Source organism: Limanda limanda, chromosome 2 (assembly GCF_963576545.1).
Source record: "Limanda limanda chromosome 2, fLimLim1.1, whole genome shotgun sequence".
Classification (NCBI taxonomy): Eukaryota; Metazoa; Chordata; class Actinopteri; order Pleuronectiformes; family Pleuronectidae; genus Limanda; species Limanda limanda.
In genome coordinates, this window is record NC_083637.1 from 12,804,508 (window position 1) to 12,831,175 (window position 26,668).

Below are 26,668 nucleotides of genomic sequence, written 5' to 3' on the forward strand. Positions count from 1 at the left end.
AAAAAAATACCTAATAGTACAAATAAAATCCAGTTAACGTTGCTTATTATACCTATACCATTATAAATCTAAGCAGGCTGTATATACTGTACATTATACAAACGCAGTACTGTCATAAGATGCACGTACCTCGTGATAAATGCATCCTGTACATAATGATCCATGATCCCCCATATAAGTAACCTTTATGTTATCGATCCATAATAGTCTAAGCATCTTTGCACCACTGCACTATTGTCCTCTGGTGAAAATGACGTTATAATTAGTAGTTAAATATTTCTTGTCCTTCCATTGCACTACTGCCTTATACAGTAAACATACTAGTACTAGGAGTCAAATTCCTAGTGTGTGTACTCTATGTACCATCCACACTATGTACATGGTAAATAGATCAGATTCTAAATATTTGTATCTTGGTTTCTTCCCTCTGCTAATCTGTATAACAGGCAATACTGTTCTGGAGTATACAACGTAAATATTTGTGTATTTTGTTGAGAAAAACATCTGAAAGGACATTTATGTTATCGATCCATAATAGTCTAAGCATCTTTGCACCACTGCACTATTGTCCTCTGGTGAAAATGACGTTATAATTAGTAGTTAAATATTTCTTGTCCTTCCATTGCACTACTGCCTTATACAGTAAACATACTAGTACTAGGAGTCAAATTCCTAGTGTGTGTACTCTATGTACTATCCACACTATGTACATGGTAAATAAATCAGATTCTAAATATTTGTATCTTGGTTTCTTCCCTCTACTAATCTGTATAACAGGCAATACGGGTCTGGTGTATTAAACGTAAATATTTGTGTGTTTTGTTGAGAAAAACATCTGAAAGGACATTTAACAGAAGGTTGTCTTTTTCTCTCCTGCTCTGTGATTGGTCGAGGCGGACCAGCACCCACCCCCTGCCCGGACCACTCCCCTTGCGCGCCTGGTCCACGTGACCCCTGTGGGCTCGCTCCTGCAAAGTTAAAAACAGACTTTGTTTATCCGCAGACTGTTTGTTCGAATGCTCTCAGACTAGTTCACCTGCAAACCTGCAAACCCGGGTCCTCGCTCCCTGCACCCCCCAGCGCAGAGGAGACACTTGCATTTCTCTCTCTGGACATTTTGCTAAATCATTTATTACTATTCTTGTTTTTTTTTTTGTTCTCCTCAGCTGAGACTGAGCTACACGAAGGAGCGAGGTCAGGGTTGTTGTTGTTGTTTTTTTTTCTCTCACCCCTTCCTCCATCTTTAGCTTAAAGACTTTCTTTTCTCTAATTCATTTCTGGATCCGGCTGGTTTGTGCTTTTTTTTTTCGGGCTGCAGAGAGAAAGAGATAAAGAGAGAGAGAGAGAGAAGCAAGAAGGATCTTCTTCTGTTAACCGAGCACTCAAAGTCGGAGAGAACCATGGCGACCGAAGTGGATACGTGGCCCGCCTCTCAGCAAGCCGACGGTGAGTGACTGAATTCGGCCGGGCCTTGCGTCGCCTGCCCGGGGCGCAGAGGCCGAGGCTCCGGGTGGTGGAGCTCCTCCAGCTCCGCCATCCATTGTCCCTGCATGGGATGGGCTGCAGCCATGCTCCACCATGTGCTCCCTTTAAACCCCACACACACACTGCCTCACACACACAGACACACACACGATCGGTGCAACACACACGTTGACGCATCGATGCACTTCATCCAGAACCGAAACCCAGTTTTGCATTTTGACGCTTTATTATTATTTTTTATTTTGTTTGCAGCTTCGTCGCGATTGTTTTGTTGTTGAGCTGCTTTCGCGTTTAACCCTTTCGCGTTTGTGATTGGACGAGGACACGACGCTTACTTCCGCCTTGACGAGCTCCGTGTGTAATACACGATGTTCTGCCGTGTTTTTGTATCTTTTTTTGTGTTTTTGTATCTTCTCCGATGCGGAGGCTTGACGCAGCTCGAGCTGTTTGGTTTCCTGTCCCCCCCCTCTTCTACGATAAATATCACTTCCTCAATCTCATACATGTGCATTCATGGCCCTGTTGTTGTTTTCTATTATTCTGCAGGATTCAACCTTTTTTTTTTAAATGCACGACACATTTCCTCAGAAAATCTGACGCTATTGTTGTTTTTGTCGTGTGTTGCACGCTTGCAGGTCAAATTGAACACAAAGCAAATAAAAACAGGATGTGATTTTTGGTGAACCCGCACCAGCAGCCATGTTTACCTCGTCCTACGTGCCCCCCCTTGATGTAAATGATACTGTGATTTATGTCTATGTTTTGCCTGTGTCTGCTTGTGTTCCCTGTCTGTCTGTCTCTGAGCCTGACAGTGACGTAGCCATGTATAGCCCCACTATAAGAGCCAATGGGAGCAGCCTCCTTACATAACCACGGCTGCTGCTGTATTTAAAGGTTACATAAGAAATGTATAGTGAAGCTGAGCGAACAGCAGGTTGTGAGAATTCACAAGTTCAAGCACAATAAAACCTGGATTTGGATATAAAAAAAAACACTTGCAGCTGATTCACCTTAGGTTATACAGAGGGGGGGGGGGGGGGGATCTGTGTGCATGTGAGACATCACATGGTTTGTTGCTCGCTTGTTATGCTTGTGTGTGTGTGTCTGTGTGTGAGAAAACGGCACAGATGGCTTCTCCTGGTGAACTCCACTGGCCTATCTCAAGGAGGGTCGGCCATGCTTGATCGAGCAGCCTCTGTTGATGAGGTTCACACACACACAAACACAGACACACACATGCAGACACAAGCGCGCTGTCAAAGGGTCTATTGTCTGAGCTGAGGAGCAAAACAAACCCCCAATATGTTGTGGGTCAGACTGGAAGCTGGACTCGCACAACAATATGGGATTTATTTAACACTGACATAGTGGAACACGCGTCTTATCAAACATGATCAGTCATTCAAGATTCAAAACATTATTTCCACATTTGGAATTTGTCTTTCTGGGCGAATAAAATAGTAAATGTTAAAAACCAGTGTTAACTTCCAGGCTTGTAACAATTCTTCATTAAATTATCTAACTTACATTGACCAAAAGACCCGCAGCAAAGGACCAGGTTTGAACCGGACCTGGGCTGCTCGAATTTCAGGACACGCCAAAAAGTGAACTGAGCTTGGTGTCAGTTCTGTTTCAGGGGAATGTGTTTAGGGTATTTAGTCTTGATCTAAAACTAGAATGAGAAATTATGGCCCACTGACTAATCAAGTAGTGTTTCACCACTAATGATCTGCACGGCCTGTGTCACTTTTTGTTCAACACAGAGGCGAGTTGTGTTGTTGTGATTGCCTCGTGTCAAGCCACACCTCTGAGCACATTTACATACCTCCCTTGGTAAATAAATGCATTACGTGAACAGGAGAAACCCGCAGCCTTAAACCTGAAGCCTTCTCTCGCTTCAAGGTTCCTGGCCTTCTACTTTTTTGCTAACCCCTCCCCCCCTGACATGCATTCATTTACACATTTACATCGAGTCCTCGAGTGGAGAAACTTAACACCACCTGTGTAACGTGGTGTTTCACAGTGCACCAGTGGAGGTGATTTTAAATGAAAAAAACAAACTCGTTATCAGACTCTTAGGCCGTTTATCTGGGTTGCTCTAATCTCTTGAACGCACGTCCTCCTCACACTATCTGTGTTATTGCTCTCAGACTGGTACACAGGGTGACTCGAGAAGCACAGCTAGCAGATGATTCTGTGAAATAATTTTTATGCCACTGCTTTAATAAAAAACACTTGCACCACGTGGCAACACCTTTGTTTGACGAATGTGTGTGTGTGGTGTGTTCATGGTTCCCCGTATAGCTGGTGCATCTTTCAACACCATTTATATATAAGCACAAATCCCCACATGCACAAGTGTAGGCAACACTTCTGAGACAAGTTTTTTTTTCAAGCAAAACTCAACTTGAGTCTCCTCTCATAGAAATAAATGACAGTTAAACCCTTGAGACGTCCACACCCTTCGCTTTTCCCTCTGATAGATAATCACCACAGGGCCCAGATAGGGGGGGTTGCTCCATTTGTCTCCTGCATCAATGTGCAGATGCTTGATTTTAGAGGACAGTGGAAAGAAGGAAAAAGATAGTCACTCATTACCTCCACCAAGGAGTAGGGAGGGGTAAAGGCTTTTTGTCAGCAGCTGTTTATACTAAATGAAGCTAGAAACCTGTATCAAGTACCGATATGTAACTGAGAACCGTAATGTGACCTTAGCTATAAAGTTTTGATTTAAGGGGACTGTTGGGCCTTGGCAGACGTATATGTTCTAATTCGATCCGGAGCTATATTTAACCAGATTGTACAAATTAGAGTTTCAGGGCTAAAAAAGCAGCTCAACAACTTTATAAAGTAGAATAAAGATGAGAAGAAAATACTTAAAAATCGTAGCAAGTGGCAAAATGCATTATTCCTCGTCTTTTCTTTTTCCGAGACCGACGAGCTCAACAGGATTGCCGGGTCCGTGCACGTCAGACTAGCCACCTCTGCCCTCTTAACCACAACCCAGAGTGCCAGCTGAAGTCAATACAGTGGATAAGTTGCTGGCAGCCTGGGATTTGTTGCAATATAGTTCTTAAGTTGCACAGGGATTTAAAAGGCTCTGTTCATTTCCTCCACTTTCTGACCGGTGCCAACGCAAAGCAGATTCAGACGAGATGAAATTCAAAACAAATGGCCTCTGCTTTGAAACACCAGGCTGCGACCTTTCAGTACTGTGCCACAACCCGTTAATGGAGCTGGTTAAACTTTGGATTACATCTACTATCTTTTACTTCCCTGGCCAAAATACACATTTTAGGATTATGCTGACATTTTTCACAGACACGTGTCGACTCCTGCTTCACTGTGTCTTCCCCCAGAGGGCTTCACGTTTCTGTCCAGGCTTCATGTTTCTGTGACACATTTGTGAGAGTTACAGACAGGACAATCTTTTTCTAGTGTCAAACTCACACATGCACATGCATCATTGTGCACAGAGTGAAGCAGCAGGAAGAAAAACACATTCTTTGAGTGGACTGGCTGCATTTGACAGACTCTCCAAGGAATTCTGACAATTCATGGTTGTGGGTTTTGAAAACTAGATCCACCTCTAGGGGAGGTATGTAAGAATCTGTGCTCTACTGACCCCCTTCTCATTCCTACAACATGGCAGCTTCACCAATACTTAAAACTAAACCCGTCAACACTGCAGCTCAGGCTCTCTGGCTGTGGAAAGCTCCCACGCAGCTTGGAGAGCAGAGGTTGTCCGTGGACCTGTGTGTTTTAACTGCGGGGGCGGTTTTTTAATATTTGGTTTGGTGTTAATTTATTTGTCGGCCGGTTGAAGATGACTGTGTGAGTTTGCTGCAACAGCTTTACAGGGACACTGGCACACAGACCTACCTCTGTTGGGTAGACTGCTGCTCTTTCAGCAGCTGCTACAGTCCAGCTCTGCATTACAGCGGCACGTGATCCGTGCCATGTTGAAAAAAAAGTGACTCGACTTGGCTGCATTATTATCGAGCTCGTTTTGCAACTCTCCTCTTGGCGAACGCCTCAGACGGTTTCTGCTTTTTTCCCCTTCCTGCTTTTTTCCAGTTGGCCGGCCGAGTGTTTGGCTCGCAGCCATTGGTTAGTTCCTAATTTACAGCACTGGCAGGCCTTGTGGCCTACATGAGGGGAAGGGAGGCGGAGTCCGGCAGGATGAGGTGACACATGGCCGGTTGTTTACGGATTTTTGAAGCCCATTGGGTGTGGTGCTGCTGCGTCTTCAACAGGTTAATGCAGGGAGGTGTCCTGCGTTCCGCTCGGATCCGCCTCCCTCTAATTTGCTCTTTGCACAGCTTGAACCGACTGAACTCGGCAAAAGTTTTGAGCACATTAAAAAAGTTGTTGCAACAGAAGTACGATGAGAACTTTGAGCTGCGGTTGCTGCCGATCTTCAGATAGTTGGTTTTATCTGTGGCTCAGACATTATCCCCCCCTCTCCTCCCCCCCTGTGTATGCACCATAATACTGTAATCTATAGGGCCACAACTTTTTCAAACTGCCATTAGGACACATGTATAAGTGGAGCTAAGTATTCATTACACCCTCACGCATTCCACCTCCTCCCGCGGCTGCTCTCCATCTCTCCTTCGGCCTCTTGCCGTCATGTGACCCCTCCCGTCCCAACCAGGCCATATGTAGTCAGGTCCACGCTAGCTGCCGGGGACGGATCGCGAGAATACAGAGGAATGAAAAGATACTCGTGTCAGCATTTCTGCAGCATGTGTTCCCCTTTGCTCCCTCCCTCCCTCCTTCTCTCCTTCTCTCTCTCCTCCCTTTCCTGCAAATACACTCCAGTACTACTTGTTGTTGTTGTTTTTATTCTTTCTCCACACTTAAAAGAAGCAGATTCCTAAAACTAGTACTTATTTCTACTCACCAAATACAATTACCTTAAGTTGCTTGACACATTGATCCACATTACATCTGCTAACACAGTGTGTGTGTGTGTGCGTGCGTGTGTGCGTGTGTGTGTCTGCTGGTGAGCTTGCTCCCTGTTGTGTCGCATTTGACCTGGTGTGTAAAGCACTTGACACATGGCTGTAGCGCACGCAGTCACTCAGCGTTGTTCTCTAACGCTCTGAGTCAAAGTTTCCTGAACCCACACTAGATAAGTGTTGTGTTTGCAGGGCAGGTAAATCTAAGCCAACCAATCACATTAGTTTAAATTTTGTGCTGCAGAGAAAACTTTCTGCCATAATATTTGTTCAGAAATAAAATCGTCCTTTTCCACCAGAAGCATTCCATATGCTCAGTTGAGCAACTTTAAACAATCTCCAGAATTTGCACCTGATCCCGAACTATGTCTCTGTCAGAAAAACTGGTTCAACTTTTCAACACTTTGCGGCTCTACTTCTTGTGTTTGGGGGTTGGGGTGGGATTATCATGACCAATCAAACCAACCAAAACATTGTGACCACCATATAAATGTATACAAATCTAAGCTTCTCTATTTTTGTGTAGGATTATGGTTAAACTAGAAACGTTTTATTTAAATGTTTTCAAGTTGAACCAACTCTGAACAAGCCCGAGCACAAGCAAGCTTATTCTCTCGTTTTGCGTTCGGATGATGGTGTTAACTCGATGTGCAGTAATTGTTTCCTTAACTACAAATCCACTGCTCCATCTCTCTGATCACAGGCTTGTTCTCTTTCGACGGAAACCTGGCACACGCCAACCACCCCCGCCGACGCGACGAGGAGGACGAGGAGGATCTGATGATCGAAGCCGAGCTGAACGGCAACTGGACGCCGCAGGAGAAGGCGCTGCACGAGGCGCGGCTCAAAGCCAAAGCCAAGCGTCGCCAGCGCAAGTCGTCCCGCAACTCCACCAGCGAGTCCTTCTCCGAGTCGGGAGACGTGGCGGGAGGCGACCCCAACAGTCCAAAAGGCAAAGTCAACGCCAACGACCGCAAATCCAGGACGGGCAAGGGCAGAGGCCTGCCAAAGAAAGGTACAGGTTGTTCTCACAGGGAATGAGGCAAAGGGAAATTTCACCTTGAAGAGCTTGATTCATATTAAATATTTTAAGTTGGAAAAGTTGAAACCATTGATATATAAATAACAGTCATAGTTGTCTCATCTCTGGTCATGAAATGTTGAGAAGCGTCAGTCTAAAGTTTGTATTTACACAATGTGCTGATTGTTGACAGTAGGGTTGCAAAATTCTGGGAATATTCAAAGTTGGAAACTTTCCATGGGAATTAACGGGAATTAACAGGAATAAACTGGAAATGTTGTGGGTAATTTATACTAACTGTATTTACCTTGTCATATATAGACATAAATATAAACATTTTGTTGTGTCATAGGCTGATTTGAGCCCTGAGGAAACTTTGGGCACTTGACTATATGCTTCGGCATCGTTGTGTCATTCTTAACATAGGTCTTTGCACAGTATTTGCAAATGTATACAGCCTTTCCTTCTACATTTTCCCCAATAATATCATCGAAACTTACCTGACTAGTCTCAATAGCCCTGCTGTAGTGTGCAGGATGCTGGGAATTATCTGTGCATGTGATGGAAGAATGCACAGTGGAGGGTTGAAACTCAACGTGCAGTGTGTGCTGCATTCCATACATCTTTAAAATAGTTTTGAATGATGTTTTTATTGCTCAGCGTTTAATTTAAGTATTTTTTTTCTTTCAAAATTCCCAAAATTCCCGAGCTAAACTTCCCATGGAAAGTTTCCGGAAAGTTTCTGGAAATTTACCGGAAACTTTCCGCCCCTTTGCAACCCTAGTTGACAGTGACAATCAGTTTGGCTGAAAACCTTCTGTGTTTCATGACCTACATTTTATCAGCTGTTCAAACTGCGTTGGGAGAAATGAATCTGTAGCGAGTTCCTCTTATCTATGGTTTGTTTGCTGGTTGTCTGCAGGCGGCGCTGGTGGGAAAGGAGTGTGGGGGGCTGCTGGGATGGTTTATGAAGACGAGGAGCCAGACGTGCGTGACCCCAACTATGATGAATTTGCCCAGGTGAGTGAGAGAGTGGGACCGACTGTTGGAGTTTGGTACAGTTTGTTGCTCCAGCATTTTGCATCATAAAAGTACTGATTACTGTTTTACTGAGTTATGGTTCAAGAATCAAATCTGCAGATATGAGGCTCTCACAGACCAATTTATTTTCAGTATTAAAGATTAAATCTTTCAATATTTTCCTCATTAAGTTGTTTATATTGTGTAGGTATATAAAATGAGAGGATGAAATCTGTAGATTGCTGTTTTTTATCTGATTGAGGATTTTAAATATTCATTTTATTTTCAGAAAAGGCGGACATTATATTTTTCCTCAAACTGACTGATTCTTTAAACTTTATATATTCTGTCTCTGGAGCCAACCCCCTTAAATACGGATGCTGCTCAGCCAACATGTTGTTTTTCCCACTAATGAATGAGCAGCTCAGTTTAGTTTATCTCAGTTGTTGTTGGTCAGACGTGTTGTTTTCAGCAGCTTTTTGTTCCACAGAGGCCCACGGATCTGAGCTGGGTTGTGTGACACCTTTTATTTCTTGTTTCAAACAAATGTGCTGATGTTGAGGCTGCTGCTGCTGCTGCTGCTCAGCACATACAGGAGCCATGTGAACAAGATGACTGTCAACACACCTATGTAGAGGATGTATTGTTTGCTTATCATGGGGAGCGAATGATCACTGGACCAGTTTGTTATTTCTACTGGATTGTTAAAGTATTGAAAAGACAGGGCCACAGCTCATTAAAAAAACATGCTGACATGAAGGTTTCACCCAGATGGCCCCGTCCCATCACGATCAACTGTGTTTTCAATCTTTAACCCCGTTATCGAGCCGACTCTCTGCGGGACGCTGAGTTTGTCTCCTGCTAATGGTCACGCTGACTCTCAACACACAGTGGGAATGGAGCCTGTGGGATTTGGCCTTGAGAGCAGTGTAAAGATGTCAGTGTGTTAAGAGGGAACTGGGACAGAGTGGTACCAAAAAAAAAAACAGACAGGGACATGTGCAGTGGAATTTGAAGCAGCCTGAGGAGCTCACCTGAGCAGAAAGCCTCCTCCTGTCCTTTTCAGATTCTAAGAAACGCTTTAGTCTTGCTTGACCGGTCCTTGGTCAGGCTGTAAAAGTCTCTTACATGAAGACAAATCATGAAGAATATTGCCTCTACATGTAGAACAAGGAGAAAGTAAAAGGGAAAGTACTGGTACTGGGATTATGCTTCTTATTGTTCTCCAGGTGGAGCAACACCCCACCTCAAAAGTAGCCGGACTGGTTTTGACCGACGTACTGGAACAAAAACCGACAAGTTTAAATTGTTAGTTTGCTTTGCAGGAGAAAACACCCATAACACACCTGGATATTATATAACTCACAATAATTGACTTTACTTTTTTTTCTCAGGTCATCGAGCTTGAATGTCAGGATCCAATACTGGATCAATACTGGATTGCAAATAAAAAAGTTGCATCTTGTGCATCCACTTTGTTGAGCCGGTAACTGATGATGTGTGTTATTGTTCTTGTGCAGGGAGACACTGTTTTTGCCAAGGTGGTGCCAGAAGTGGATGAGAGGGAGCTGGAGAAGATGGTCAACCCGATTGTTCAGGAGTACTTTGAACATGGAGACACAAAAGAAGTGCAGGTACATGCTTTCAAATCATTTCTTGTTCCTCTTCACACGCTGCTGCGTGTTCACAATGAATTAGATCAGTAACCGTATTTGTTAAGCTGCTCTCCGACATCTTCTGGAGTCCTGACATTTTCCATAGGGGCCGCATGTGTGAACGCAAATATCCAAGTCAGTGGCGTTGGACATTTTCCAGTCGTTTTTCCTGCCATCCCCCAAGTAAAATGTCTGGAAAAATAGATTGAACCCATATGAGAATACAGCAGGGATCTAGAGGGCCATGGCTAATGCTCTATCCCGCCATGTCCTGACATTTTCTGGAGTTCATATCTGAATAAAGCTTTAGTGAGAAACCATCTAGTTCTCTAAACTGGATGTGTTTACTCCACAATAACCCTTAATTATTTGTATTTGTCCTCCTTCCGGTCAGATGTTGCTGAAGGGCCTCAACCTGGGCCACCATAAGTACGAGTTCTCCTCCCTGGCCGTGTCCCTGTCCCTGGAGGGCAAGGCGAGCCACAGAGAGCTGACCTCCCGCCTGCTCTCTGATCTGTCGGGCAAGATGCTGTCACAGAGCGAAATGGCCCGAGCCTTCGACAAGACGCTGAAAGAGCTGCCAGATCTCATCCTGGACACACCGGAGGCTCCGCAGGTAAAACAAAGACACTGTTGTGCTCATACGAGGTCGGGGACACGCTTCAGGGCTTTACTCACTTTAAAAATTAAGTACGACACAAAATGAATTTAGTTTCGATTGATGTTACACACAAGCCTTGAGCTTTTAACACAACCACATTAATTCCTGAGGCAAATGACTCCGCAGTAGTCGTATTTATTCATCGGCCTGAGCTTCAAATTACAGTTATCGAAACATGACACCAGGCTAATTTCCCTCCTGTTTCCATAGCAATGCTATGGCGTGCAACTCTGAGGCTTTGATGTATTATAAGGACTTTGCAAAGATCAAGAATATGTGTTAGATAATGTAATGATTAAGATTAAGATACATTTATTTGTCCCAAACACATGCACAGACATGCACAGGCACACTCATGCAAGGAGGGAAATTTAACCTCTGCTTTTAACCCATCTGGTGCAGGACACACAGAGCAGTGGGCAGCCATGTACGGCGCCCGGGGAGCAGATGTTAGGGGAGTAAGGTGCCTTGCTCAGGGGCACTAGACAGGGTAGGGAGAATCCTCTCGGATTTTTGGACAGATCAATCCAGGTTCGTCTTTTTGTTGTTTCTCCGTGGAGACGAACCAGAGACCTTTTCTGCCCATAGTCCAATTTTCTGCCACTAGTCCACCGCCTCTCCGAAAGATTGGGGATAGAACCCGCGATCTTCGTGTTGAAGAACGACCATTCTACTCACTAGGCCAAACCGCAATAACCGTAATAATGTAAATCAGTCTAGAGGCCAAGGGTTGTAAACCTTATTATGTGTGTCCCCAATCTAATAAGTCAAATTAAAGAGGGCCTTAAGTTGCTCCAAGAACACAAGTCAATGATGAGACACAAGCTTCTATTCAAAAAGGATTTGGTAAAGTGACACCATGTCTTCATGCCGCCACGCTAAGCTATAACATGTTGAACTTTAATGTGTGATACTGGGATGTGTTCACTTTCAGATGCTGGGCCAGTTCATAGCCAGAGCCATCGCGGACCACGTCCTCCCCATGTCTTTTCTGGACTGTTACAAGGGCAAGGTGGACTGTGAGCATGCCAGGTGAGCCGAATATTTTTTTACCTCATATTGTCATTCAAATAAATGTCTTTGTCAGGCTTTTTCAGACATGTATGTCTACATGAAAATGTCTAGAAAATTTGGTGCAGATATTTTTCAGTGTCTTTCACACATGAAGAAAGAAGCTGGAGATTGTTCGGGTCGGACATGTTCACACCAACAGGACAATGTCCAAAGCATTGGCAAAGTAGGGTATCCCAGAAATCCCTCTTCTTAGCGACACTTTCCAGCCCTTCCTTTAGGCCCCTGTGCGTAAAACATGGTTTACCTTTATTATGACGTAATCAGAGGACACACTTGCATTTGTCCAAATAATTAGACAGTGGTTATGTGTCGACAGTGGATCAGTTTGAGATAGTGCTGAGAGCAAAGAAGAAGGAGCAGCCACAGTGAGCTGCTAGATGAAGAGCAGCAGGCGACAGGCTGAACCCCTCCAGCCAACTCGTGTCAGTGCACCTTGCTGTTCACAGCCTCCTGCGATTCACAGAATGAAGGGTTATTACTTCTTTAGCAAAACATTGGTTTGTTTTACTGCAACAACAACAGGTGTGGCTGTATCGACCAGGACTGCAATCTTCAAGATTACCACTTTTTTTATGGGCTCTTCCAGTTAATGTCCGAGTAAATGACAAACATGGAAAACAGATGCAACAAAAACCCAATTTGCCGTTCCTCCTCTGTGAGTTTAAGAAGGAGCAGATGTGTGGTTGTCAGATAATATGTCCACAGAACACAACATCTGTGTAATGTTGTCTTGGTCATTTTGGACCTCCATGCTAAATTGGCTAATTCACTTTAGTGTTGAAGTTGATGCATTAAATTACATTGTGGTTGTGCTGTCTTATTTTTTCCAGAGTGGCTTTAGACCGTGCCGCTGTGCTGCTGACCATGAAGAGGGAGATGGTTCGTTTAGATAACGTGTGGGGTGTGGGCGGCGGCCTGAGGCCGGTCAAACATCTCGTCAAAGAGGTAAGATCAGTGTCGCACATTTTAAACAAACCCCGCCTGCTCGTTTCGCTTCTCTAAATGATTTAATAGATCTAATCCCCCAGCACCTGAGATTGAGAACGAGCTGTTCTCTCTTTGTTGACATTATGTAAACAGAAGGCCGAGATGCATGCTGGGTAGAGAGCCACTGGCCAACACGCTGCTATGTTGCTGTGTCAGCAAAGAGCTTTTCTCTCCGTGAGAAATGGGAACGGCAAAAAAGAGGGGGCGACACACACACACACACACACACACACACACACACACACACACACAGTGGCACCACACATGTTCTCGTCTTTGTTTACTTTTATTGTTCCAGGATATTGATTTCTGAAGTGGTTGTGAAATAAGTTTCAAGTCCACATTTTGTCAAATTGTTAAGTTACACAACATTTGACAAGGGCCACACTCTCATTCCAAGAACATACGGATATACACACGTATGTTTTGAAATGAGCGCATGGTCCGTCATTGTGTGTTCAGTTGCGTGGCGTTTTGCAATCCTAAGGAGACTCCGCCTCTCTCGTCCACTTCTGATTTCCTGGTTGGTCGTGTGTGTGTGGCCGCTCTCGCTCACTGCTCGCGCTCTCTTCTGTCTGTTGTTGTCCTTTAACTCCTTTCAATTTCTCTCTCCTCCCTCCTCCGTCACTGTCCTCACATTGACTCACATTCCCTCAGCTCGGCGAATTAGACCCAGAGTTGACTCTGAAGTGTTGGTTCAGCTCCGAGAGGTTTGCACTTGTTACATTAATCACACTTGTCTCAAGCCTCAAGTGTGACTAATTGTTCCATAAATAGTTTCAAGTGAAACGGTGCATGCAGCTCAGCAGTTAACCACACCGAATAAAAAATGAAGCCCAGACCTAAATATTCGAGTGTAGATGCAAACAAGAAGAAATGCTTGAAAGAAGAATGTTTTTAAACTACTACTAGAATAGTAACTGGCACTGTGATTGGTTGATTGCATGTTGCGTCCAAAACACACCCATGATTAACTAATTACAACCCGTCTAAAACATGTATCGGGCCCAGGGACCTTTTTCCTGCTGTTAATCTGCTAGCAGTGGATTTAGACGCTCCCTAAATACTCTCGCACCATTGGTCTTGTCCGTGTGAGTAGATTGTTGAAGTAGAGACCCTTGAGTTGTGAGTTATTTCCGACGTGTGCCAAGGAAGCCGGGTTATTGCTGCAGTCAATCCTCTCCTGTAGCTGGACAGAAATACTTTTGAGCTACAGGTAATTGCAGGTGTTATTCAGCTCATCCGTGTGAATACAGATGCATGTTGAGTTTTACTTCCAATATCCAGGAAGGAATTACGACGTGTAACAATGCAATAATAGATGTGTGCTATCACATGATAAATTCAGCACAATCTATTTTTTACAGTAAAATCTCACCTTTGCTGTTCATGCAGTCAGATTTTTCTAAATAAAAGCCTTAGAGGGTGAAGCAATTTTTCCCTCTCCAGATACTTTCATTTTGTATACCAAATACGATGGACTTTTGTTTTGGTACTCAAATGTGAGTTATTAAATTTCGGTGCACATTTGACTTGAGTCTTTTCAGGAACAACCCATGATAATGATGGCACAGGTCCAAGTCTCCGGCTGTGTTTGATCAAGTCGGCACCTGCACTGTTAATGACCTGGTGTCGTTGTGCAAACAAACCAGGAATCTCAACAGCATGTATTCAAGAACACAACAATGGTCTCATTCATATGCGTTTGTTGCAGATGAACCTCCTGCTCAAAGAGTATCTGATATCTGGAGACGAGAAGGAGGCAGATCACTGTCTGAGAGACTTGGAAGTCCCCCACTTCCACCATGAGCTGGTCTACGAGGTACTGTCAACCAACTTCCTCTCATGTGCACATTTATTATCAGATTTCAGTACTAGTCTATCAACCCAGAATGGTAGAGTACAATGCATACCACAGAATAATCGTCCATCCTCTATAACAATGTAATAATGCTCAGTGAGGCTCAGATAGTTCAGTACAAGTTCTCGCTGAATATTTTATTTGTGAGGTTTCTTATTTTGGCAAAGAAAATGGAATTTCATTGAGTTGAAAATCTAAAATATGTGTTTGTCATTGAAGTCAAAAACGTTAATACAATTATTAATAATTTTATATGTGTGTCCAGAGTGTATAGACACTTGTTGTTGTGTAGTTGGGTGCAGTTAATGTTTTATGACCAGTTAAACTATTTTTACAGTTTTCAAAATGTCAGATAAGCTTTTTATTATTTGCAATAAAAAAATTACAAGATTATGCTGGTGAGTGTGAGTGAGAACAGTCATGTTCAGTCCTTCATCTTCTCCTGACTCCTGGTGTAAAAAATGTCTGAAGGCAAATGTGTTCAAACACTGCCACCATGTGGGGAAATGTGCAACTTTCACTACTCTGGATTTGTGATGCCTGATGCAGATCACGTCCCCTCTGTCTTACACACGATGCCGTATATTCTTGTTTTTCAGGTTGTTGTGATGGTGCTGGAGTCGAAAGGCGACACTGCCAGTCATATGATGATTAAGCTGCTTCAGTCCTTCTGGAAAACAGGCCTCATCACTGTGGATCAGATGAACAGGGTCAGTCCCTGAATGTAGTGAAATAATTTCAGTAGATTTTAGACTTAAAATAGAAAACTTAATGTGAATTTAATCCTGACTCTTCATATCAATTCTTGTTTTGCCTGTAGGGTTTCCAACGTGTTTACGATGAACTCCCTGAAATCAACCTAGATGTGCCACATGCCCACTCCCTCATGGAGACCTTTGTGGACCTCTGCTTCCAGGAGTCCGTCATCACCAAACAGCTGAGGGATGCTTGTCCCGCCAGGTTAGTGAATCGTTGATGATAAGCTCTTCAGAATAATATTTTTCTTGTTATATCTTATTAAGAATAGAGTGGAGCTTTTGATGGGGACTATTTAAAGATGGGGATAAATACACATTTGGTCCAGTACTGTGTATTTACATCCACAGGACTTTGTATATGTGACTAAACTCAGAATAAACTGCTCTGCCAGTATTCATAAAATTGAAGAAACATGACAACCAGTGCAATAGTGTTGGTAACTGATGGGTTTAAATAGTGGCACAGAGGAATGCACAGACAACACCACAATTTGACAATGAGAAATATAATATTTTTAGTTACAAACCAGAATCACACCATTATGTCTCTCAAACTTTTCTCCACCAGAGGGCGAAAGCGGTTTGTAAGCGAAGGCGATGGCGGCGTGATCAAGACCTAATGCAGGAAGAGGAAGAGTAGCAGGAGGAGGAAGAGGAGTCGCAACAGGTTCTTCACGCCTTGATTCTGCTCCAGCGTGTCTCCCTGACATCAGGCGCGCCGGCCGTTTCCTTGTTCCTCTCCTGATAATGTTGTCATTACACAAACCAGCGTTGACGTTCGGTGAAAGTAGACTGAAGAGTGCTCTGGGCGTTCAGTTCCCTTCATCTTGGTAATCACTGTTTTGACATTTTTGTAAGAATATTCTTTGTTTCTGGGGGTTGATGCGCCCCTGTTGCCTTAGTCTTTGTACCTGTTTGTGAAGGAATAATTCAAGTCAGAGCTGCAGAGGACAGACAGACACACACAGACAGACAGACGGGTGGACAGGATGGGTTTTGTGGGAGATTAGCTGGGGTGGTTTGTCTCTTGCTTTGCTTCACCTGTTGCTGCGTCTCTTCATCTTTTTTTTTTCATGTTATGTGCTATAAATGGAAAAAAGCACTTAAAATACAGAGCATACTGTACAGTCAGGCAGCACTTAGTAATTTAGCTCAACAACAAGGAACTTAAGCTTTTTATTTTCTGCCACAATTGATTTGAGATGATTAGGAACACCGCGCTTCGTACCTTCTGGTTCCCGTGCTTCTACCCATCACTCATGAACAGCGTTTCTTTGTTCTTTTTTTCTCTAAGGCAAAATCTTCACTTTGTACAGCACAGCTATGAATGCAAGAGGTGTTAGGGCACTGTCTGGGTGTTAAAATGCATTAAGGCAAATATACTTTGGAAGCATTTAGTGAAAATAAAAAGACAGTGGGGTTTAATATGTGTAAAGTTAAATTGAAGAAGCAATATTTTGAGCACTCTCGCTTTTGCTTGCAATTGATGTATCAGCAGCCACATGGTAAGCGATGGATCTGGACAGGTAACCTTACAATATGAAACCAAACTTGCTTCGGAGAACAGAAATATTCTGGATCATCATTAAACTTTGATTATGTTTAACAACTCTGAAAAGGCAGCCCCGTTCGGTATATTCAGATTGTTTTCTGCAACTGTCTGTAAAAGTTTTACATGTTGACCAAAGTTATAAAATGTGGATAAGAAGTATATTTCATTCATTAAAAAAGGCATCAAAATGAAGTCTGTTTGGTTTTTTTTTGTGCTGACAGTATTTATGAAAGGGGGACCAGGAGAAGTAGAGATGTGGTTCATCTTGTTTACTTTACCCTAGAATGGATCCTTTATATTTAGTACTTTATATTTATATCTGGAGTGGATCCTCTCAACGGAGGCCGCCATGTTTTCTACCGTAGCCCAGACTTGACAAACTACACACCTTTTTGAGTTTGTATGACAACTGCAGGCTACCACAGGTTCTCTTTCCTGTTTGGAAGGGTAAGATGATGTGGGTATTCAGCTGAAACATGCAACTTCACCACTAGATGACACTAAATTGTACACACTGAACCTTATTCTGTATATGTCAAGAATAAGATATCTTATCTTAAAAACACCTTTTATGATCATTATACCACATTTTAATGGTAAATGGGAAGATAATGCGGATGTAAGGTGAACTCTAGTTGATGTCGTCACCAAATTCCCTTTGTAGTTGTAGAACTGAAATGCAGCATGTGGAGGACTGGATTTTCCTGTTTCTGACTCCAAAGCTGAGAACCAAAAGTGATGTTTCATCAACTTTAAAGGGGAACCAAATCAAAAATGTCCTCACTTTTCTTGCTGTGTGTACTGATTTCAGTCTGCCACGATACAATTTTACATAAAGTTGATAATACATACGTAAGTGTTAGAATACGTCTATGTTTTTTGATTAAAAGTAAATGACACCATTGTGTTTTATTTCTGAATATAAAACATGGGCACATCTGATACCATGAAAATATCTACATCTGCTTTGCTCATGAAATGTGACGTGATTAATTTGACTTTTTTTCCCCTAATTTCAGATGAAGTCGGACATTTTGAGAGCAAGTTTATTGATATTATACCTGCACCAGTGACTATGTATAAAAACTCAAAATTTCCGATTTTATTAGAATTCTTCAGGAACTGTAATTTCAACAGAAAGTGTAGTTCAATGGTACAAAAACCATGAATTCTTCGTTTTTTCATTTATATTTATGGTGGATGTATGATATTCATTTCAAACTTTAGGGCAATACAAAACAAATTAATTATGACGGTAACAAAATGATGTACAGCTGATGAAAATAAACAGATAATAAAACATTTGCTCCAGCTGTCAGTGCTCCAGTCTTCTTTCAACCGACGGCACGTGAAGGCATCTCAAGGAGCAGAGCCCACGTCAGTGAAGGAACCCGGAAGTAGCTCGTAAGCTAGCAGCGGAGAATGAGCAGCTGAGCCTCCGCAGCGTCTCCACAGGTCTGTGGTTCGGTTCCTCTATGAACATTAAACTAGAACCAGGTCCCGGAAACGTGTTGGGTCACTAGCTGACTCACTAAATGTGTATTGTGTTGAAACAGCGGGTCCTTTGAAGCTAGAAGTGACGTTAGCACTACTAGCGCGCAGCCTCAAGACTACGTTGCATTACCGGGTTGATTCGGTGGGTGAACCGGGTGCCACTGGTCTTGTACTGGGAGGCTTTGTACGTACGAGTTTACCGGAAATTTACAGGAGAAAAACCCGCATCCGTTATAATGCACCATGCGATGTTAGCGTTAGCAGGAGCCGCTGTTTGTAGCCTGAGACGCTGCAGGACGGATCCTGCAAGACCAAGCACAGAAATCAGGATGTCATCTATATACATGCTAATAATTATGAGCTGTAAATATCAGCGATAGTTTAATTTATTGTGGTAGAGGTGCAACCAGTTTCCGGTTTATGAGTTGCACTTGGATAAAACCAGTCCAGTCTAAAAAAACCTTAATCCGATTAATCGATCACCAGGAAATCAATCATCACTTCATTTTAGCTGTGTTTTGTCTCTTTTGTAATCTTTTCAAAAACGGTACTGTACTGACTGTCACCTAAAGATGCAATTATTGTGGTTCATTTTTTTATATATTCTATAATTCTATATTTAAAATGATTAATCGATCTGTCATCGTTGAGATTAGAGCTAAACTGGCCAGGTCAATATTGGCTGGTTTCGGGTTAGCGCAAAAGTATACTGGTTGATAGGTAACAATAAATTGCACTTAAGAATCTAGTTTAGACTTGATGCAATTTAAAAATGTTGTCTTCATTTCCATGGGCTGATCACGAGACAATGGGCCCCTGGGCACATGCCTGTTTAAGGCCCCCCACCTAGAATAGCCTGTCTGTCTGGTTTGGCTTGCAGTTGTGAAGTTAAACCTATAGGATATAATTAAATAAAAGGAATGGACAAAACTTATAAAAGCAAGCATTGTTGGACTATATCTCTCAAATATTTGAATCATAGTATTCTCCTCCTCTTGTCTCCAGTTACAGAAGGGCAGGATGGGAAGGCAGAGGAAGAGGGTGGTGACCGGTGAAGCTGCTCCACTTCCCAGGAAAGACGAGAAGCCCCCTGCATTCCCCCGCAAGGACAAGAAAAAGAAAGTCGACATTGGCAAAGTCTTCATCAACATCTCTATTGGCCTCTGCATATTCAGTCTGATCTGGTTCTTCTACGCCCTCTACATGCGGTCCAGCCTGGCCAAGCGCGTGGCGACTCTGCACCCGTCACCGCCCGTCCTGGATGCAAACAGCAGCAGTGCTAAGGTTTCTCCAGAGAGGTTCTGGGGTTCCTACAGGCCGCAGGTCTACTTCGGCATGAAAACCAGGAGTCCCAGGTCCATGGTGACAGGTTGGTGCAACATTGGACAATGACAATTCTGTACAAATGTGTAATTTTAATACATATTATAGTGGGACAGGATGATGTATATGTACGAAGAATGTGAGCATATTTTGAAGTTGTTTCTCAAAAATAATTTTAACTGTTTTTCTGTGTCAATCAAATCTTCAGTGTTTAATTGCATTACATCAGAGACAAGGTGGGAAACGAGTAGGGGTGGGAATTGGCAAAAATGTGACGATTCAATAGTATTGCAATTCTGCGATATATTGCGATACTGCAAGTATTGAGATTCGATTCTGCGATATATTGCGATTCATGTCCCCCATATTATTCAAAGGCATTACAAAAGATTAGGAAAATAAGACTGCTCACCTCACTTCAAATGTCACATTTAATTCTGTGAGCATCATTGTCTTCTACACATTAACTGAAGTGCAAAAACTAAGAAAGGGTAGTGCAAAAACTTTGTCCTTGAACATTCAGGACACAGGACCTTTGTAATTATTTTCTGAATAGGAGACCTCACATGAACACTGAGCTCCCAGCACTTAACTTACAATTATTTAAATGCAATACAGTAACATAAAGCAGACATAATAGAGTAACATAAACCTGAGAATAATCATATAAATAAGAGTAACCTAGAGCTTCAATCACATTGAGAAAAATAAACAAATGTGTACTACTAGAGTCCAGTCCAGTTGGATGAATGTTAAATTCATTTCGGAATATTGGCATTTTTGTTCAGAAAAAGGAGTTGGTCAACATGCTCATATGTTAAAGTTCCTCTGGGCCGTTACTATATCTGCTGCAGTGGAGAACATCCTTTCCGCATACACACTAGGTATCTTTTAAACTCTGAAACTCTCCTCGTCATGCTTTGCCAGCCAGGGGCTGTTACATATATAATTGTAAAAAAAATAAAAAAATAAATTGCAATACTTTGTGCTACAGTATCGATAGTATCGCGGGCGCAAAATATCCCGATACTGAACAGAATCGATTTTTTCCCCACTAGAAACGAGGACAGCCACTTTTCAGATTCAAGGAAAACAATGTATCCCTGTTGGCTAATTTGCAGGACCAAAATTATTAGTTGCATACATTTTCCAATATTAAGGAAGCACCTTATATTATGCACTTCTTTTCTCCAAACACAATTGCCTGGTAACTGAGTGCAGGGAACTAGTCAGTTATTTTTAATCTGAAAATGCTGACAAGTAGCAGGAGCACAGTTTAATGGCTTTATTTGTGCCTAGTCTGTACAATACAGCCAAATTGATGTAATTTCATCATCACATCTCCACAGGATTGATGTGGATGCGTCAGTTTTCTGACAGGGACGTGAACCTGAGGCACACCTGTGAGCAGGGGGATCGTTTGCAGGGCTACGGCTGGATGATGCATGATGGGATCAACTTTGGTGTCCAGGAAATCCGAGACAACGATTTCACCCTGACCACAGAGTATGTTAAGAGGGCGGGAGGGGATCACGGAGGAGACTGGACCTGGAGGATCACCGCCAAGCAGCATGTGAGTTCTGCCTGTGTTTAGTCAGATTTGCTGGGTGTTCAGATAACCCCTTTACATGATATTACAGTTATTTGATGTAATTATTGTCTTCTGTATGAAATATAAATGATTTTGGGTAACTGATTTATTTTTTTAACCCTACAGAGCTCTGCACCTCAAGCACCCGACATCTCCCTATTGTTTTACGCAGCAGCCGACACACAGGGAACTCTGGAGGCTCACGTCGAGGAGAAGAGCCGCCTGGCGTCCATCACTGGCTCTTCAGAGGAGCTCGGAAACTTTAAGATCACCTTCCGAAAGCCTGTTACCGGGGAATCAGGACAAAACAGCGCTAGATATGCAAGGTAAATGGATGAATACAGATCTGAACGGTATTGTGAGCAGCAACTTTCAAAAGAAAGTGATCATGAACCCAATAACCAGAGGGAGCATAGTTTAGATAACTCAGTGCTCAATCTTATCATGTGTAAAGATAATCTGCATTGAAAGATGACTGTTAGGAACTGTCAGCAACATCTGACTGAAAACTGGTTAACACATTACCTGTTTAAATGAACAGAATATAGTTACACAGTTTGAGAGTGGGGATTGAAATAGTTCAATAATCCATCAGTGATGGAATAAAAAGTACATTTAAATAAAAACTGCAACTAGATGGCAGTAAAAGCGGGATTTTCACCATTCGCTTTATCAATTCTGTTATCACAGTTGTGATTTGCAGCATTTCGGTATTTATCACAACTTGCATCTATATATACAGTTGTATATATATATAGAACTAATGGAGGGATGTGGGGGGCTGTGTTGACCTCTGTTTAATTTTTTATTTGATTGAATTATTTGCTTTGTCAATTAATGTCGTGGAAGAGGGCAGATTCAACCTCTTTCTGCTCCTTTTCATTCAAGATTTAAGATTTTGTGAGAAAACCAACATAGTAAAATAGAAAGGCAGAGTATGAACTGATAGAAATTAAAAGAATTGTATAAATTCTGAGTTTGACGCAGAAGGATGGATGATGTAGTATAATTAAGAGCTTGAAATAGATTTTACTGTGACCAGTCATTCTGTGTCAGCATGAGACAGCAAAGGTTCAGTTCAGTTTATTTAAAGAGCAGTGACAAACTATGAACTACACTTTGAAGATTTTGTTTCAAAGCTTTGAAAAAACAGGACGATGAATAATGATTTTCTTACCTTTTCAGTTACAACTATCTGAAGACTGTGTCTCCTGGCCTGGAGAAGCTGACTGAGATCGTGAAGCACAGTATGAACCACAGGTTTGTCTACACCCTCCCCTCTGGTGAGAAGAGGCATTACATTGCTGTCGACACCTACAAGCCCCCCCATAACCCAAACCAACAGAAACCTGCTGATCCGAGGAAGCAGAGCGACTTCGTGGTTCACCAGGTCACTGTGCAGATGCCATTTCAGATTGAAGTTCTGTTTGAGTCGGGAAGCTTCCATGATCGTCCCAACCAACTGGTGGGCCCAATCATGACCCAGGAGCTGGAGAAAAGGAAGGCTGAGTTTGACGCAAAGTTCGAGAGGACTTTTGGCCTTGAGAGCAAAGGTTTCAGCCCGGCACATATTCAATTTGGCAAGGCAGCGCTCAGCAACATGTTGGGTGGAATGGGCTACTTCTATGGGCAGTCAGTGGTTCAGTCGGGCTACAACGAGTACCCGCTCCTGTACCCTGAAGGCGCTTTATTCACTGCTGTACCCTCACGCTCTTTCTTTCCCCGAGGATTCCTTTGGGACGAGGGCTTTCACCAGCTGCTGCTCAGCAAGTGGGACCCCCAAGTGACAAGGGAGGCGATTGCCCACTGGATCGACCTAATGAATATGGAGGGCTGGATCCCCCGTGAGCAGATCCTGGGTGATGAGGCTCGCAGTAAAGTCCCAGCCGAGTTTGTAGTGCAGCAGAATGAGAATGCCAACCCACCTACTCTTTTCTTAGCTCTTCAGGAACTTATTGAACAGTTCTCTGACAATCCAGACAAGGCAGCTTCCCAGCCAACTTTGCCTTTCCTTCGAAGGCTCTTCCCCCGACTGAAAACCTGGTACGAATGGTACAACACCACGCAAACAGGACCCCTGCCCAACTCGTACCGCTGGCGTGGTCGGGACAAGGACACTAATCTGTTCCTCAATCCCAAGACCTTGACTTCTGGGTTGGACGACTTCCCTCGAGCATCACACCCCTCAGCCGAAGAGCGGCATGTGGATTTACACTGCTGGATGGCGTTATCCTCAGGTATTATGGCCAGTGTAGCGCGCCTTCTTGGCGAGCCCCATCATGACTACGAACTTTCACACCAGGTGCTCTCTGACAACAACCTGCTGAATGAGCTGCACTGGTCAGAACAACTCCGTGCTTTCAGTGACTATGGCAACCACACGCAGTCTGTGTCCCTGCAGCAGGAGAAGGTGTACGTACCTCCTGGTCAACCACGCCATCAGTTCCCCATAGCTCGTCTCGTGCGCTCAGTCCGCAGAGCCCCCAAGATGCAGTATGTTAACGCTTTGGGTTATGTTAGCTTGTTCCCCTTCTTACTGCAGATCCTCAAACCCGACTCGCCTAAACTAGAACATATTTTCAGAGAGATGAGAGACTCTGACAAGTTGTGGACACCCTACGGCCTGCGTTCACTCTCCAAGGCTGATCCCCTGTATATGAAGCGAAACACGGAGCATGATGCCCCCTACTGGAGGGGCCCAATTTGGATTAACATCAACTTCTTGGCAGTGAGAGCTCTTCATCACTACAGAAACACAGAGGGTCCATACCAAGAAAAGGCAGCTGCTCTATATGAGGAACTCAGGACTAACATCATCACTAACGTTTATAGACAGTATGTTGAAACAGGATATATCTGGGAACAGTACAACGACAGCACTGGCAGGGGCCAAGGAAGCCACCCCTTCACTGGCTGGTCAGCATTGACAGTATTAATGATGGCTGAACAGTACTGATGCTGTTGATTTCATCTAGTTTTTTCTAAGATATACCGGCCTTCACTTATTTGGATGTGATTGAAACAACACCATGGTCAGGTGTTATAGGAATACTGCTATTTGATAAAACTCTGCTCAGAAGAACCAGCTTAAATATTTAAATCATGATCTCATTTACACATTAATTAAAATAACAAGTATTGTCTGAATGGCAATTTAAAACGATTAAAGCTACCCTCACTTTGCTGTATGTTGAGCCAAGCACTGTCTAGTGCTGCTTGTGTACATAAGATGAATTTATTGAATGAAATCAATTTACAGACACTTTTAAATACCTGCACCAATACTTAGAAGTCCACTTCTCTGAGGGAGGATACATGCTCTCCCACGAGATGTGAGGACGTTTTTAAATGGACAGTTGTTACAGGGATTTGTCATAAGCTGTCATATAAACTTTCGACCATAGATATCAATTTTCTAAATGTGCCCGATGTTTTTCATCATGATCGAGTAATCAACATCAGTATTGGAAAAACACCTAACATCTATGTAATTGTTAAAGAAATTAGGATCCTAGACCCACACCGATATCCAGTGGGTTCTTCCCTGACTCGTACCTCATCTTCTTCCTCAAAGTATCATGAAACAAGACAAACAGACGGAGGTAATAATCTTGTTTTGGTTTCACTTAACAAATACGGAACTTCATTTTTTCACTTGTGCCATGTGTTGGTTCTGTCAGAATGAAATTTGATTTTAAAAAGTTCTTTCAATCTTGCTCATCATTTCTAAAACCGCTGAAAGTCGAGCCAAGTTTGTTAGTATCGAAAAACAAAGAAAACAGCCATATTTTGTAACCTGTGTGTTTGTCTGGCAGGGAAAACAACATGGACTGTGACATTGGTCTTGTTTTGTTAAAAACAATAAATGGTTTAAATACAATTTTGTCATATTTTGTTTTGGTTGGTAATGTTGGAAGTTTCCTCAATTGACAGAAGCAAATGGGTCATTTAAAATAATACCCGCAGCTACACTCTCTGCTTGGAATGCAAGAGACAAAAAATAACCATCCACCTACTTTCTAATTTAAGCTCGGCTGCTACTGCTCAGACCCCCGACACTCCTTCACACCGGTTGCTTATAACTGTCGATCTCTGTATAGAAGATAAATCTCTCACTGTTTGAGCTGACGTTTCAGTCTCTCACAGATAGAACGGATCCCTCCATAATCCGTCTCTGCACCAAATTATTCGTTTGTATGTGTACTCTGGTGTTTATGAAAACAGATAAACCAACATGAAGACCAGAGAGCTGTCTGAGAGAAAATCACGTAATTCTGAAGCAGAGAAAAGAGGGGGAATTGGTCACAGCCATTGCACAGAGATTGGAAACAGACAATTTGGACTGTGCTGAAAAAGAAAGACTACTGGTGTAGAGAAACAAAGATGAACTGAAAGTTTGGAAAAGCATCACAGGCTTGATGCCGTTTTTGGAGTCGTCCGACCAAATAACCTTTTTTTACTTCTGCACTCCTGAAAAATGGGGCAGTCTAATATAAATGGTTCTCTGTCCCAAATTGTGAATGCCATGACATAAAAGCAGAAATTCTGAACCCTTGTCTCATTCATCTCCTCGACCCAAATGTCTGAAAGGCCTTCAAAAACAAGAACCTTTGTAGTTTTCAAGGGGATTTAACTTGAGTTGTTCTATGTTATAATAATATATGTCTTCACCATTCTCCCTCGGTAGTTTCTCACTGTGTGCACTTCCAATATGTGTATCTTGCCAATCTTTCTAAGGATTGTCTTTTCTTGTCTGGATGAAATCCCATAATGCCTCTTTTCCTAAAAATGCATTTTATCCAATAAATACAAGCTCAACATCAAACAGTTGTACTATCTAATCTATATTTGAAAGTGTGTATGTTATCGTCATTCATGAGAGAAATTTACATATTTTGACGTAATCATCATCTGCCTCCTGTTAGTCAGGGACATTAACTGTTGTGTATGTGAAGTGTTGGGATAACAGGATCGTCTTTGATTCATCTTGCAGTTAATAACTCTGTTACAGTAAGTGACTGTAAACCACGGGGTCCTCGTCAATAAGCACCAGACTCTCAGGGTACAGGTTAGCTTGTGATATTTATTTCGTCTTTGCCGACTATTTCACAAACAAACACTCAACACACTCTGTTCCACACAGTCCCCCAGTCCCAGCATGCTAGGAACACCTAGGTGTAATCAAACTCCACTTCCCCAATCTCTCCCTCCTGCAGCCAGCG

General features: G+C 42.8%; 2 protein-coding genes across 4 annotated transcripts; both read left to right on the forward strand.

Moving 5' to 3' along the window:
* The first annotated feature begins 990 nt into the window (after positions 1-990).
* pdcd4a (programmed cell death 4a) lies at positions 991-17,230 on the forward strand. 2 transcript variants are annotated; one of them, XM_061083531.1, is made up of 12 exons: positions 991-1,194; positions 1,319-1,446; positions 7,153-7,464; positions 8,393-8,490; positions 10,011-10,124; positions 10,540-10,761; positions 11,741-11,838; positions 12,711-12,825; positions 14,582-14,689; positions 15,328-15,438; positions 15,549-15,688; positions 16,055-17,230. In XM_061083531.1, exons 2-12 carry the CDS (start codon positions 1,401-1,403, stop codon positions 16,104-16,106), a joined length of 1,416 nt encoding a protein of 471 aa, XP_060939514.1. In that variant the 5' UTR covers positions 991-1,194; positions 1,319-1,400; the 3' UTR covers positions 16,107-17,230. The 2 variants fall into 2 exon arrangements, with proteins under 2 accessions (XP_060939514.1, XP_060939513.1); XM_061083530.1 differs by having other exon boundaries at positions 991-1,446.
* A 1,197-nt stretch (positions 17,231-18,427) lies between these two features.
* On the forward strand, positions 18,428-25,326 carry mogs (mannosyl-oligosaccharide glucosidase). Of its 2 annotated transcripts, none has more exons than XM_061086563.1 (5): positions 18,428-18,493; positions 19,538-19,901; positions 21,205-21,428; positions 21,573-21,772; positions 22,632-25,326. In XM_061086563.1, exons 2-5 carry the CDS (start codon positions 19,553-19,555, stop codon positions 24,400-24,402), a joined length of 2,544 nt encoding a protein of 847 aa, XP_060942546.1. In that variant the 5' UTR covers positions 18,428-18,493; positions 19,538-19,552; the 3' UTR covers positions 24,403-25,326. The 2 variants fall into 2 exon arrangements, with proteins under 2 accessions (XP_060942546.1, XP_060942554.1); XM_061086571.1 differs by lacking the exon at positions 18,428-18,493 and adding an exon at positions 18,595-18,674.
* The last annotated feature ends 1,342 nt before the right edge of the window (positions 25,327-26,668 follow it).